General features: G+C 47.4%; 1 protein-coding gene across 1 annotated transcript in view; it reads left to right on the forward strand.

Moving 5' to 3' along the window:
* ghdc (GH3 domain containing) overlaps positions 1-14,352 on the forward strand; it is a 47,420-nt gene that overhangs the window by 14,139 nt on the left and 18,929 nt on the right. The window contains exon 3 of the mRNA XM_052102782.1: positions 1,616-1,812. Coding sequence (XP_051958742.1) covers positions 1,616-1,812 — 197 coding nt within the window. The remainder of the gene's footprint in view (positions 1-1,615; positions 1,813-14,352) is intronic.

Raw genomic sequence — 14,352 nt, forward strand, 5'->3', positions numbered from 1 at the left:
CGAGGATGTTGCTCTACAGGTCCGGGAAGGGAGTACAGGGCGGCCCCGCCAGGTGTTAGGGCTTCCGGGGCATAAGTGGAGCACAACTGCCCTATCCACCTGGGGAATCGGCGTGTACCCGTGGCGTGCTCCGCCGTCGAGGGTTGCGAGGGCGGATGAGCAGGTGGTGGTGTGACGAGTGGAGAGGGGTGCTCTCCACGAAGACGTCAGCTCATCATGCACCTACGGGAAAAACGGGACCGGGGGGGTGAGGCTGTGAGCGGCGCCCAGACCCCAGGAACCAGTCGTCCAGCCGTAATGGCTGTGGGGAGGATGGAGGGTTCCAATCCAAGCCCATGCTGTTTGCTGCCCAGGAACGCATGTCAGTCATCTGTGCGTCAGCCTCAGCCTGGGCGTGCAGGCCCGAAAGCGGCAGCCCAGGGGAGTCCTCAGCATCAGATACCACGCCCTCCGATGCCGCGGCGAGCTCATCTGCTTCAATCGCAGGAGGGTAGGCGGACTGGCTGTAAGGCAAGTCGCCATTGCCTCGAGCATGGACGGGAGTCAACGAGCATGCCGGGGTGCGGGTGGTCCGAGGGGGCGTATCCGGCGGAGCTGCACCCGCTGCCATCCCCAAATCGCCTCCATCGCCAACCGCATCGTCCTCAATCCCGTGGGAAGAAGGAGCAACGCTGACGGTTGTAAGCAAGCTGCGACCGCAATGTTGTCATGGTCATGTTCTCGCAGTGAGAACATGAACCATCATCAAACGCAGCCTCTGTGTGATCGCTACTCAGACACATGAGACAACGCCTGTGGCCGTCTGAAGCAGAGAGCACTCTACCGCATCCAGGAACAACACAGGGGTGGAAAGGCATCTTTATAAGGACGCGTCCTTAAAAGGACGTTCAACGCCGCTGTGTTTTGCTCTTCTAGAGGAAATTACTCTTTTAAATAAAATCACTGGAGAAAGCCGCTGTTGTGCGCCGTAGAATCCAACAGCATGCAGCAGAGGAATGACAGGAACTCGGTGTGTAACACGCAGCAATTGCAGACACGACCATCGGCTCCGAAGAAATTTTCTGAATGAACTCCCGTATTTGCGCCGCTTAAATACCCGTATGTCCGGGGGCGGGATATGCAAATACTGGCTGCCAACTTCTCATTGGCCTTTTTTCATAGATCAGAGGTGAATATCGGCGCTCAAGAGAGACCCCTAGTGTCGCTTCTCTGACACAACGTAGAGAGAGCGACAGAAGGGGAAACCAAATTATCTGGTACACATACATCTATATTCTTGTAAAAACAGCCAACATGGCAACAGCTTCAACCAAAAATATTACATTGTATTAAAAATACAGGATACCTAAAAAATATCTACCAAGGTTGTGAACGGTTTCAAGGAGAATAAAAAAATGTGTATGGTAATTCCAACATGATGTGAATTCAGCATTAGATCTATTAGTATTATTGGTTTCATAATGAAATATTTTTGTATCAAAAATGTCCAGGGAAAAACCTGGGGTAATATTAATTTTACCACTATAGGCCTCTTTGAAATGAAAATAACCAACAAACCCCTCTCATTAAGGTGATGTGTTATGAAATGTATGAATTACTTTTGTTATTATTTCAGACACAGAAATGTTTCGTCAGCGTCATCCCCTCACAGATTATGATCATTATGGAGAGTTTGTCAAGCGTGTGGCGAGAGGAGAGCAGAAGGTTTTAATATCAGATATACCTGTAATTCTGGCGATGACATCAGGAACATCTGGATCCAGCCGAATGCTCCTCAGCACCAGAGAGACCAACACTGAGTTCTTCATGCAGGTCACAACACTCATCATATTTAAGATATCAACTATACAGTAAATCTATACTATTTTCTCAACAACAAAAAAAAAAAAGATTAGAAATTTAAAACACTAACAACTAAAGTGAATAGTTTTGCATGCTAGAGGTGAATTGTGGCATCACAACATTATCATGCACAGGATAAAAGGATGGATAAATATTCTTTTGACATTTTATATAGAAAAAGTATAATGTTTGAATGAGAAGAAATAGGGACCTCTGGGATGCCAGTTAGAGATTATAGCTCAGAGTTATTTTAATGATTATTTTATATATTTTTCAAGAAATCTTCTCTACTCTCACAAATGTTTATACATAAATGCTCACATCTCTGCTGTCATACATGCACAAAGCAATTCACTCCAATAGGGCTGTCACAATACTAACATTTCTGTAGTTTGTACCAAATACTAGTAACTGTTAGTAATTGTTATACCAATTTTGATACCACAGCAAAAATAGGTAATATGCTATTGAACACTTTTATTTCAATTGAACACTAAATATTGTCTATTTAAAAAGTTAAATATCAATGTAAATAATACAGGTATGGCCAAAAATATTGGCACCCTTGGTAAATATGAGCAAAGAAGGCTGTGGAAAATATGTTTTTATTGCTTATCCTTTTGATCTTTCATAGGACATAAGTTTTATCAAAAAAATAATATTTTTGTCAAATATATGTGTGGCACAGTTATTGGTACCCTTTTAACAGCTGATAACAGCTCTGAGTCTTCTCCTATAATGCCTAATGAGGTTGGAGAACACATGGCAAGTGATCTGAGATCATTCCTCCATACAGAATCTATCCAGATCCTTCAAATTCAGAAGTCCACGCTGGTGGACTCTCTTCTTCAGTTCACCCCACATGTTTTCTATGGGTTCCCGGTCAGGGGACTGGGATGGCTATGACAGAACCTTAAATTTGTGGTCAGGGAACCATTTTTGTGTTGATTTTGAATAATTGTCCTGCTGGAAGATCCAACCAGGGCACTTTTTAAGCTTCCTGGAAGAGGCAGCCATTTGTCATCACTGCCGCTCTAGGATTTGTTTATATAATAAACTAACCCAGGACCTAAAAATATAACCAAACCCGAAATTCGACAGGACTGCGGCCAAAAAGCCTCACTCCACCCTGTCGAAAGCTTTTTCGGCATCTAAGGATATAGCTGTGATCGAGGAATTTTCGGAAGAATTTAGCCACATCAGATTGATTAGCCTACTCACATTATCGGCTGATGACCTTCCTTTGATGAAGCCCACTTGGTCCTTATAAATTATACTTGGTAGAACCTTTTCTAACTGTGAAGCTAAAACTTTTGCTAATAACTTACAGTCCACATTAATAAGACTTATTGGCCTAAAATTAGCTGGATCAGCTGAATCTCTATCTTTTTTATGTATCAGTGTTATTAATGCTTCCATGAAAGTAGTAGGTAATACTCAATAATCAAAAGCCTCTAAATAGACTTCTGTTAGAATTGGGGCCACTATTTTAACATACTTTCTATAATATTCAGCTGGAAACCCATCCGCCCCTGGTGATTTGCCAGATTTCATAGAGGTTATTGCAGATTTGACGTCTTCTTGTGTAATGGGAAGGTCTTGAGACTCGGATTGCAATGCATCTAATTTAGGTAACTCTATATTTGAAAAAAAAAAAAAAATCAGTTTTTGTCCATCCAGACTACCTGAAGAGGTATATAAATGTTTATAAAACTTCTGAAAGACCTCATTTATTTATTTTGTTGACGAAACCGTAGTATCTCCTTTCTTAATTGCCGGAATAATGTTAGCAGCATTTTGTTGTTTTAATTGTCTGAACAGGAGCTTGCCTGCTTTTTCACCTCCTCCATAAAACCTTGTCCGTAGTCTAAATAGTGCATATTCAGCTTTTCTATTATAAATATCATATGATATATCCTGATATAAACCATTAGAGTAATGTCTTGCCAGCTCCATCTCCAGTGAACAAATGTTTGCTTCCAAGTTCTTAACCAAATCTCTTCCTTCCTTTTTCTTTCTAGCTGCCTGTGCAATCAGTTTCCCATTTAAGGCCTCTCATACAGACGCCAATCTATCAGTGCTTCCCACATTCAATTTAAAGAAGGAGGTCAGATCATCAGCCAATAATGTGCTAAACTCTTCATCTTGTAATAATGCAGTATTTAAATGCCATTTTCCCTTTCTACCTGCTTCTATGTTTAGAGCTATATCCAATTCCACTGTCGCATGGTCTGACAATGCTATTGCTCCAATTTTACAATCTACTACCTGATCAATGAAAGAATTCGAAAGCAAGAAAAAATCTATCCTAGAGTGAGATTAATGACAATGAGAAAAAGAACAGTATACTCTCTTTCTGTTGGATTGACCAGGCGCCATATGTCAGTCAATCCAATATCCTCTGTTAGCATATGAAGGGCAGCCCTATCCCATGGTATAGAAGGTCCCTGATATATACTTTTATACAAAACCCATCCATAACCTGATTAAAATCTCCAGCCAAAATTATTTGCCCCTCTTTGTCACTAAGAATCTTGTTTACTTTATTAATAAAACATGGATCTGTCTTGTTGGGGGCATATACATTGCATAATATCACTTTGTGCCAGGGCGGAGGGCGGGGCCGGGTCGTGATCCTACACACCTGGTCCCGTATTAGGCTAATCATGCCTCCCGAGAGGGATAAAGGTCGAATGCAGAGGATTGTGCGGGAGAGCGAGATCGTTTACGGACATGTCCGTCATGTGTGTGTTTATGTTGTCTTTTAAGTTTATCATTAAAACTATTATTTATATTTTCAAGCCGGTTCTCGCCTCCTCCTTTCCATTAACCCCTTTACACTGGTGCCGAAATCCGGGAAGGAGGAGGGATACGCCATAGTAGAGTTCTCGCCACTTCCGTCCACCCCAACGGAGCAGCTGCGGCCATCTGCCCGGGGACGAGGAGCCCAGCCGCCTGGAAGAGGACGATGGCCGCCGACCGCGAGGGGAGAAGGGACTCCTTAACCACCACTTGGAGCGGTCAGGGCCGTTGCCAGGGGCGCAGGAGTCGCCTACCGGCCCTGAAACGGGGCGGGGTTTGAGACCGCCGACTGCGAGCAGGGAGGGGCTCGCTGCCGACCGCCTGGAGCGGGAGAACCGCTGCCAGGTGCGGGGGAGAACCCTTCTGTTCCCTGAGAACACGGCAGGGCGTTCCGTCCGCCAGGGGCTGGAGGTCTGCCTCTGATCGGCCCGGAGAGGCGCAGCTGTCGTCCGATAGAGGGTGGAAGAGTGGCCGAGGAACAAGCTGCAGCGTAACTGGCGAGTATGATTTTTTTTCCCTCTCTTCTAAATTTTACAGTGTTTTTTTGGGGGGTACTACACTGTTACAGGAAGCCCCCCAGTTTAATTATTTCTGTTTTCCTCCCCTTGTCCCCTCCCTCGTTAGGATCATTACCCCATTTTGTTTGCTTGTAAATTATTAATAAAATACATGTCCCACCCAGTCTCATTTGAATTTGAGCGCTTCATTATCTGTTACATGGCTTTCCTGCACAAAAGCAACATCCACTTTATGGATGTTTATGTTTAAGATATGACAGGACCTTTTTCTTTTAATCGGACTTCCACATCCATTAATATTCCATGTTATAAACCTGATGTGGCTACCTATGTATAAAACAAATTAATCACACATTATCGTGCGTGTAATCAAATGCTTTTGGTGACTGCCCCCTATTGGGGAATGGCATATTGATCCTTGATGTACATGTATTCAAATTTAACAAACAGCAGTTGAACATTTCAAACACAAAAACTACCTTCTGCAAAATTATATTGCTTAACAAACAGTAACAAAATATAAAACTCCCTACCCCAAACTTAACAGCAGAAAAAATCTGAACAAAAACCTACAAAAAAATAACGGTCATACCAAACAACAAGGACCGTCTTCGTTCAAACACCTCGAGATTGTGGTCCATGGAATGCCGCATCAGCTATTGTAGTAGTTTCTGCCAATTTTGTGAAAAATCACTCAACATCTTTGGGATTTTGATTTCAGAAGAATAGACTTTATTATCCTTCAATAAAGCCGAGTTGCCTGCAGTAAAACCACAACAACAACTCACGCATCTCTGGGTTTGGTTCATTATATACAGTCCTCTAACAAGGTGGGGCTACTCCTGTTCTTTAGCCCTGGTCAGCTTATTTTGAGAAGTAAAAAGCCTCACCATATATTTTCTCAGCAGTCATGAGAGCACACATGTAAAGCTATTCCTATTTCTGCACACACCTTCAAATAGTCACACATATGTTGAGCACACATTCCATCATGTCCACAGGCCTTTACACACACACACACACACACACACACACACACACACACACACACACACACACACAGTAAACTGCATGTTTACCCGTCAGACATAACTGTGGTACAAATCAACAATGTTTTCATTGATTACACCTGATTAACTTGATAAAAATATACTACATATCCCTCCTCTGTTACTTTTCCCGAGTCACACATTAACATATTTAAGCATGTACATGCTCCTGGTTCAGCCTTGTTTTTGGTTGTCACAGTTATGTAGAGTGTATCAAACAAAATATTCATCCTAATTTTAAGAGTTCTTGCTTGTAGTGTAGATGTCTTCAACCCAGATACTTTGCGCATCGTTGAGGGTCACCCTTTGGGGAGAGGTTAGCCAGCACTTACACCCAGGGTGTGGTTCTTCATATCTTCTTATATATTTATTGAAGGAATCAGTTTCCTCCCAATTTGGTCTTTCTGTCCATCAAGGGTAGTTGCCATTGCATTGGGCCATTCACATCGATCAATGTCATCTGCTTCACTGTTGCTCGAATCCAAACTGATTTTACCAATGGTAACAGAATCTTATTCCTTCCACAATGTTGTTATTCCAAACATTATATTAATTTCAGCTAATTGTGCACCCCATTTCTTTTAGCAATCAGGCCATGTTAATTTTTAGTCACCACCATGTTTTCTTTTTCCCTTCTTCATTATTATTAAAATGTACATAAGTTCAATAATAACATAAACAAGAATAATTTTTCAATCTTAATTCTTCATCACGCAAAAAGTCCCAGGTTTGCTTAATACTTCTTTAATAATTTAGGCACTTCTTTGTATGCAACGGTTCTCAAAGCTTTACCTCCAAAATCAATCTATAATTGATCTTCTACACAGGGTGTAGCATGCCCCCCGAACAAGGATGAGACTTTTACTGATGGTTTTATGATGTTTAATCCTTTATGAACCTTAATCCGTTCACCATATTACCAACATAAGAGCTGAAATGTATACAAAATTCACATTTACATGCTGTCTTACATTTGTGCAAAAACGAACATATTAACAGACAAAATGCTCATATCTCAACTGATTTAACATACCTTTTGCCTCTTCAGAGTGGCTGCAAGTATGAATTTGACGTTTAACACGGCTCCGTGTCGAAGTTGTTGCCATATTTGAGATAACAATCTATACGCTATAAACTGCGCTAGACAGGGCACGCGCGCTTCCAAAAGAACACAAAAGCGCGCAGCTTAAGACCGGTAGTCAACCATTTCAATACAAAAATTTCTAAATAAAAGACAATCACCTTTTCTGTAACAAAAATATACTTATGGTTACTTACACAGGGTGTGATCCCCTGATAACACAGTGATAGAATGCTTGTTATTCATCGCTGTGATAAAATATTTTAATAAAGCGGTTATTAAGACACAGTCGGGTTGAGTGGAACTATCAACTTCTGGCAGGTTTCTTCTAGACCTCCCTTTTGATGCTTCTTTCCTAAAAGCATCCATCCATCTTAAACCCAGTTCACCCTTCTTGGGCATGTTTCCAGGGCAGTGGAACCCTGTCTTAGGCAGCTCTCATTTTGCAATTGGAGAGTCTTTACCCGTCATTGGGTCGTCACCTCTTGCAACTGGGGAATTTTACCCATCATTGGGTCATCATCTTTTGTCTCTGGTCTCGATACCGCTCAGTCCTATTATCCAATCTTTAATAATCTGGTATCAGCAAACAGATATTTTCCCTTATTTCAGGGAGCATCACCTGAGAACTGTCACAGCCAATGGAACCATCTACAACTGCTCAAATATTGAGACAGTCCAAAACATGGTTAAATTCACAAAGCATTATTCAAAGTTCAACAATCTATTGAAATTGTCCAAATTAACTATAAAATGTTACAATTGAACTCATCTACAGTTCACTAATTTCCATTCAAGTTGTTATGTTTTCTCCTTTAGCAAAGGTCACAAAAGACCTTGTCTCTTGGTGAAGACTGACCATCAGAACAAATCAAAATACAGGGTAGCCTCTGTCAAACTTCTAAGATGCTTAATTTAAATCATCACTTTAATTTACTAATTTCTAGGTAGTTTTAGAACCTACATTTATTCTTCCAGATGTACATTCAACCAAATCTCTTATCGTTAGTATGAACACCACTTCAAATTGCCCTCTGAATATAAAAAATGTTTAATCATGATGAGGAAAGCTGTTTGAATGTAACCCGCACAAGAAGAGACAGTCACAATGTAAAAGAAACGTATCGGTTACCTAACGTAACCTCGGTTCTCTCTAGATGAGGGAACGAGTATTGCGTAAGCTAGCTTACGCTACGGGAAAGATTCATCTTTTCTGAGATATTGAAGCCAAAAAATTATCCTTAATTTTTGTATCCATTGTCAACGCAGTGCGGCAGCTGCAGACCTTGAGCGGGCTAGCTAGCGAGCTCATAGGTTGCTCTGTGGCAACTGCTGCAGCCTATAGACGAACTTGGGCTGAACTCGCATCCAATGAGAGGCGTCCGCGCTCACTGCATCAAAGCCCGCCAAAATGGGCGTGACTAGAGTGCATATAAGCGTAGTTCAGTAGGCTGGAACCCTGGTTTTCATTGACTGAAGCGAAAAGTCGCCAGTGGCGCGAAGCACGGCCGGCTACGCTAATACTCGTTCCTCATCTAGAGAGAACCGAGGTTACGTTAGGTAACCGATACGTTCTCTTCACGAGAGGTTCTCTGTATTACGTAAGCTAGCTTACGCTTACGGGAACCCATTGTCAACGCCGTGCGTGCCAAGCATCCACTGTATGAGCCCCAGGGAATTAAGGGGGACCCGGGAGCCCTTATGAGTGGGGAAATAATATTTGGCCGGCAAGAATGCGGGTCATTGATTGTGTAATACATAAGCACATAGTGGGAAGGAGCGACAGAGCGGCGGTGCCGGTCTGTGTGGAATGTGTTCCATCAGTGCAGCTCACCAGGGGAGCTGTAGCGTATTAAACCGCTAGTAGTTTTGCCTGCAGAGCGGGCACTTCCATATTGTAAAATCTGACAAAGGTGGAGGGAAGTCCATCCGCTGCCACACATATGTTGTGAATGGAAATCCGGCTGGACCATGCCCACGAGGATGCCATGCCTCTAGTGGAGTGAGCCCTAATGCCCAACGGGCATGGCAGGTCTTTGACGCGTATGCAGCAGCAATAGCGTCCACTATCCATCTAGATAGTGTCTGTTTCGAGCGGCGAGACCTTTGGTGCGCCCTCGAGCGAAACGAAAGCTGCTCAGAGCGTCTGAAAGCAGCGGAGCGCGCAGTATACAATCTCAGTGCTCTGACCGGGCAAAGGAGATTGGCGTCGCGTTCGCTATTGGTGCTGGCAGCGCCGATAGGGAAATGACCTGTGCTCTGAAAGGAGTACCGATCACCTTGGGAACATAGCCGTGTCTAGGCTTTAAAATGACCTTGGAGTCACTTGGTCCAAACTCAAGACACGCAGCGCTGACAGACAGCGCGTGAAGGTCTCCCACACGTTTGACTGATGACAGGGCAGTCAGAAAAGCGGTTTTGAGTGAAAGGTATTTCAAATCCACGGATTGAAGTGGTTCGAAAGGGGGCTTTCATTGTTTCGAGAACTATAGAAAGATCCCAGATAGGAACCGATGGGGGCGCGGGGGTTCATCCTTCTAGCTCCCCTGAGGAAGCGGATGACCAGCTCGTTTTACCCCATGACTGGCCGTGCATTGGTTCAGCTGAACGCCAACGGCCGCCACATACACTTTGAGCGTGGATGGGGATCTGCCCTTATCCAGCAGCTCTTGTAGAAATACTGAGCAGTGACGACACCCCACATGTCCAGCGGGTCCAGGTCTCTGTCGGTGCACCATTTTGAGAACACAGACCATTTTGACGCATAGAGTCTTCTCGTGGAAGGGGCTCTAGCTTGTATGATGGTGTTTATTACTCCTTCTGGCAGAGCGACGGGTAGTCGTTGATCACTCACGCATGCAGCGCCCAGCTCTGGGTGGGGATGCCAGATTGTGCCGCGAGCTTGAGAGAGGAGATCTGCTCTCACTGGGATGGGCCACGCGCTGTCAGTGACAGCTGCATAAGCTCCGGGAACCATGTCTGATTCTCCCAACGCGGGGCTATGAGGAGCACCGAGTGACGCGTTTCCCTGATCCTCTGCATTACCTGTGGCAATAGCGAGGCGGGAGGGAAGGCGTAAGCGGGCATCTGGGCCAGTCCTGGGCCAGCGCGTCCTCGCTTCGAGAAAAATATTGGGCAGTGAGAGTTCTCTTTGGACGCAAAGAGGTCTATCTCTGCTCTGCCGAATAGGTGCCATAACGTCTGGACTGTTTGAGCGTGCAGGGACCATTCCCCTGGGGGAATATTGTCTCTGGACAGTCTGTCCGGGCCGTCGTTCAGGTGGCCTGGCACGTGCGTTGCCCTCAGCGAGCGCAGGTGGCACTGGGACCAACTCAGTATGCGTTTCGTCAGATGGAAGAGGTTCCTGGATCTGACACCGCCCTGACGGTTTAGGTAGGATACCACAGATCTGTTGTCCGAACGGACCAGGACGTGGTGACCCTGAATGACCGGGAGAAAGCGCACGGCGGCGTACTCGACCGCTATCATTTCCAGACAATTTATGTGAAGGAGCTTTTCCTGAACTGACCATAGGCCGAAAACCGGAGAGCCCTCGCGGACCGCGCCCCAACCCGTGTTGGACGCGTCTGTCGAGATGACTTTCGGCGAGATACAGCTCCCATTGTCACTCCCGCTGATACCATTCGGCCACTGTCCAGGGCTGCAGAGCTGATATACAGGTCTGAGTCACCTTGATGGGCTGGCGGCCTGTGGCCCAAGCCCGGCGAGACGCCGGGTGTTTAGCCAATGCTGAAGCGAGCGATGTGCAGTAAACCCAGCTGAAGTACTGCTGCGGCTGAGGCCATGTAACCTAGCACTCTCTGGAATTTTTTCAGAGGCGTGAGGCTGTTCATCTGAAAAGATGCGGCTAGTCGCTGAACACGGCGTCGCGCGCTGTGTAGATAAGCTGAGCCGTCATTGCCACGGAGTCTAGTTCTATTCCCAGGAAGGAAATGGTCTGACTGGGCTGTAATGAGCTCTTGGTCCAATTGACTGCAAGACCCAAACTGTTCAGATGGCTGAGGAGAACTGCTCTGTGAGACAGAAGCTCCATATGTGACTGAGCCATAATCAGCCAGTCGTCCAAATAGTTCAGAATTCGCAAACCCTGACTCCGCAGGGAGTGCGAGCACCGCATCCATGCGCTTCGTGAAAGTACGGGTGCTAAGGACAGGCCGAAAGGAAGGACGGTGTATTGATAAACCTGGCCGTCAGGCGAATCTCAAGAATGGCCTGTGACGGGATTTATCTGAATCTGAAAGTATGCATCTTTCAGATCGAGAGAAATAAACCAGTCCCCTGGCGCACATGCGCGAGGAGTTTCCTGATTGTAAGCATTTTGAGCGGTCTTTTGCAAGCACCTTGTTCAAAACCCTGAGATCTAATATGGGTCTGAGGCCGCCGTCTTTCTTGGGAACAAGAAAATAACGGCTGTAAAGCCCGACTTCGCTCAGAGATGGTGGCACTTTTTCTATGGCCCTTTTGCACAGAAGGCTTGCTATTTCTGAACGAAGCATGCACGCTGCTTCCGTGTTCACAGTGGTTTCGAGCCGCGCTCTGAAGCGAGGAGGGTGGTGATCGAACTGTAGCAAATAGCCCTGTTGTATTGTGCTTAACACCCACTTGGATATCCCTGGAATAGCTTCCCACGCTTTGAGGTGTAACGCTAGAGGGTGAATGGCCAATTCGCTCTGATTGCCGCACACAGAGCGCTGAACAAAATGTGTGAGCGCGTTTAGTGTGTTCATGCATGATTGCTCGCAGACAGCATGAACAGGCTGTTTTGTGAGTGACTTCCCGATTGGAATGAATGGGGAAAGAGTCACATCTGTTACGTGATGCGCAAGCATAGTCATGGGCACGGGACTTACACACAGAGGAATGTTTGCTGGCCGTGTAACAGAGCGGGCAGAGAATGGGCGCCAGCGCATTTGTGGCGCCTTCATTGACTCTGGCCTTCGGCGGTTCAGTAACCGCTTTATGTGAGCGTGCTCTGGTGGGGACACGAGACATGCAGTGCTTGTGTGCAGAAGTGAACACTGGATTGTGGGCACATTTTCTACACATAGGGCTGGTCATGTGACAGAGCGGGCAGAGAATGGGCACGCGCACGCATTTGTGGGCGCCTTCATTGACTCTGACGCTCAAGCGGTTCGTAACCGCTTTATGAGAGCGTGCTCTGATAGGGGCACGGGATGTGTTATGCTTGTGTGTAGGGGCGAACACTGGGTTGTGGGCACTTTTTCTACACATAAGACATGTTTGCTCTTTACAAGATTTATTTGGGTCGCCGTGAAAACGGTGTTTGAGTGCAGGCAAGCGGGCAGTGTCACCGGCTTGTTGGCTGCTAAATTCACCACTGTAGTAGCCTGAGAGAAGGGGACTGACAGGGGCAAAGCTTTGACGGTGGTCCGGCCGGCGGGACTGAGCCGTTGTTTGTTCAACAAAGTTAGGAAGACTTCGGTTGCTCTGGTTTCAGCGTTACCTTAAATCGAGGCCCGCGGGGCGGCGGTCTGCGGCGGCTGTCTGAGCGCTGATCGAGGCGGCCGCCCTGTCGACGCTGAGAAGTCTGAGTTTGTTGAACTGGGCGCTGTGAAGAGGCTCGTGCAGGAGGCTGATCACGTGAGCGGCCTGCAGAGGAGCTAGCCGACGCGGCAGGAAGAGGTTCATGGCTTGGGTGGCTTTCTGGACTTCTGAGAAGCGGTCAACAATGCCACTCACCGCGGAGCCGAAGAGACCGGTCGGAGAGAGCGCTGCGTTGAGGAACGTGGAGCGCTCTGCTTCTCCCATGTCGGCTAGTGTTAGCCATAAGTGTCTCTCGGTCACAGTCAGCGATGCCATGCACTTCCCTAGAGCTTGGGTTGCAGCTTTGGTAGCCTGAAGGGCGAGGTCTGTCGGCTCGTAGATCAGTAACAGCCTCTGGGTGCCTGCCTTTCTCATCCCACTCCGAAGATGGTCTGCTTGTAGGATCTGTAAAGCGGCCATTGAGTGCAGAGCAGATGCGGCTTGGCGGCGGCGGAATAGGTGCGGCCAACATAGGCGGAAGTCGCTCTGCAGGCCTTAGACGGGAGCACAGGCTTGGAACGCCATCTCGCGGAGGGCGGACAAAGGTGTGCTGCTACCGAGTCCTCGACCGGGGGGATGGAGGAGTAGCCTCTCTCAGTGGCGCCGTCCACCCGCGCGAGAGGTGGAGACGTGGGAACGGGTCCTGGCTGAAAAAGGAGCGTTCCACGACTTTGCAAGCTCCGTATGTAATTCCGGCAGGAAGGGAGCGGCCCGGGCCGCGGGTGTAGAGCGGCGATGGCTTTGAAGAAAGCAGCCGTCGAGTCTGTTGGGTGCCTGCTCAGGGGCGGTGACCACTCGAGCCCGAGGCGGTCGACGGCCTGTGTGAGGAGGCGTGTTAACTCCCTTCGACTCGGCGCGGGTCCTGCTGGATTCCTGGGCCGAGGAGGAGGCTTGGGAGCCTGACCACTCCTCGCTGTCGAAGCCATGATGGAACAGCGGCCCTTATCCTCCGCCTCGTCATCCGAGATGGCAGCAGTGCGGCACTCGGTGGCAACTGCGGCGTCCCAGGGGGTGAAAGCGATGCTCGAGGGAGAGGCTCCGGCGAGGCAGTCGCTTCAACCACAGTTTCCGGCAGCCTTTGTGGCGGCGCTTCTTCCTCGCGCGGCTGAAGGTAAGGCGGCCGGCGGTTTCTGCTTTGAGCGCTCGAGTCGAGCCCGCAGGGTCGACATCGGTAGTTCCTCGCAGAAATCGCATCCGCCCTCAGTGAGGGCGAGCTCTGCGTGCCCCAGTCCCAGGCAGAGGCGCCAGATGATGTGGCGGTCTCCTGTGCTGAGAAGGGCGCGACATGAGGCGCAAGTGGAGCGAGGCATCTTGAAAAAGACGCTCGTACTCTTTTGTTAATAGTTTGTGAGAACTAGCTTGCTTTAAAAAGGATACGTCGTCGGATGGCGTAGCTCGCAGGATGGCTGAAGGTGGCTGAGACGGCCGGCTTTTTCTAGCGCTGTCCACGCTTGCTTGATGCCCCTCGAACGGCGACGCGGCTTCCAGGTCAGCA

This window comes from Xyrauchen texanus, chromosome 33, assembly GCF_025860055.1.
Source record: "Xyrauchen texanus isolate HMW12.3.18 chromosome 33, RBS_HiC_50CHRs, whole genome shotgun sequence".
Taxonomy (NCBI): domain Eukaryota; kingdom Metazoa; phylum Chordata; class Actinopteri; order Cypriniformes; family Catostomidae; genus Xyrauchen; species Xyrauchen texanus.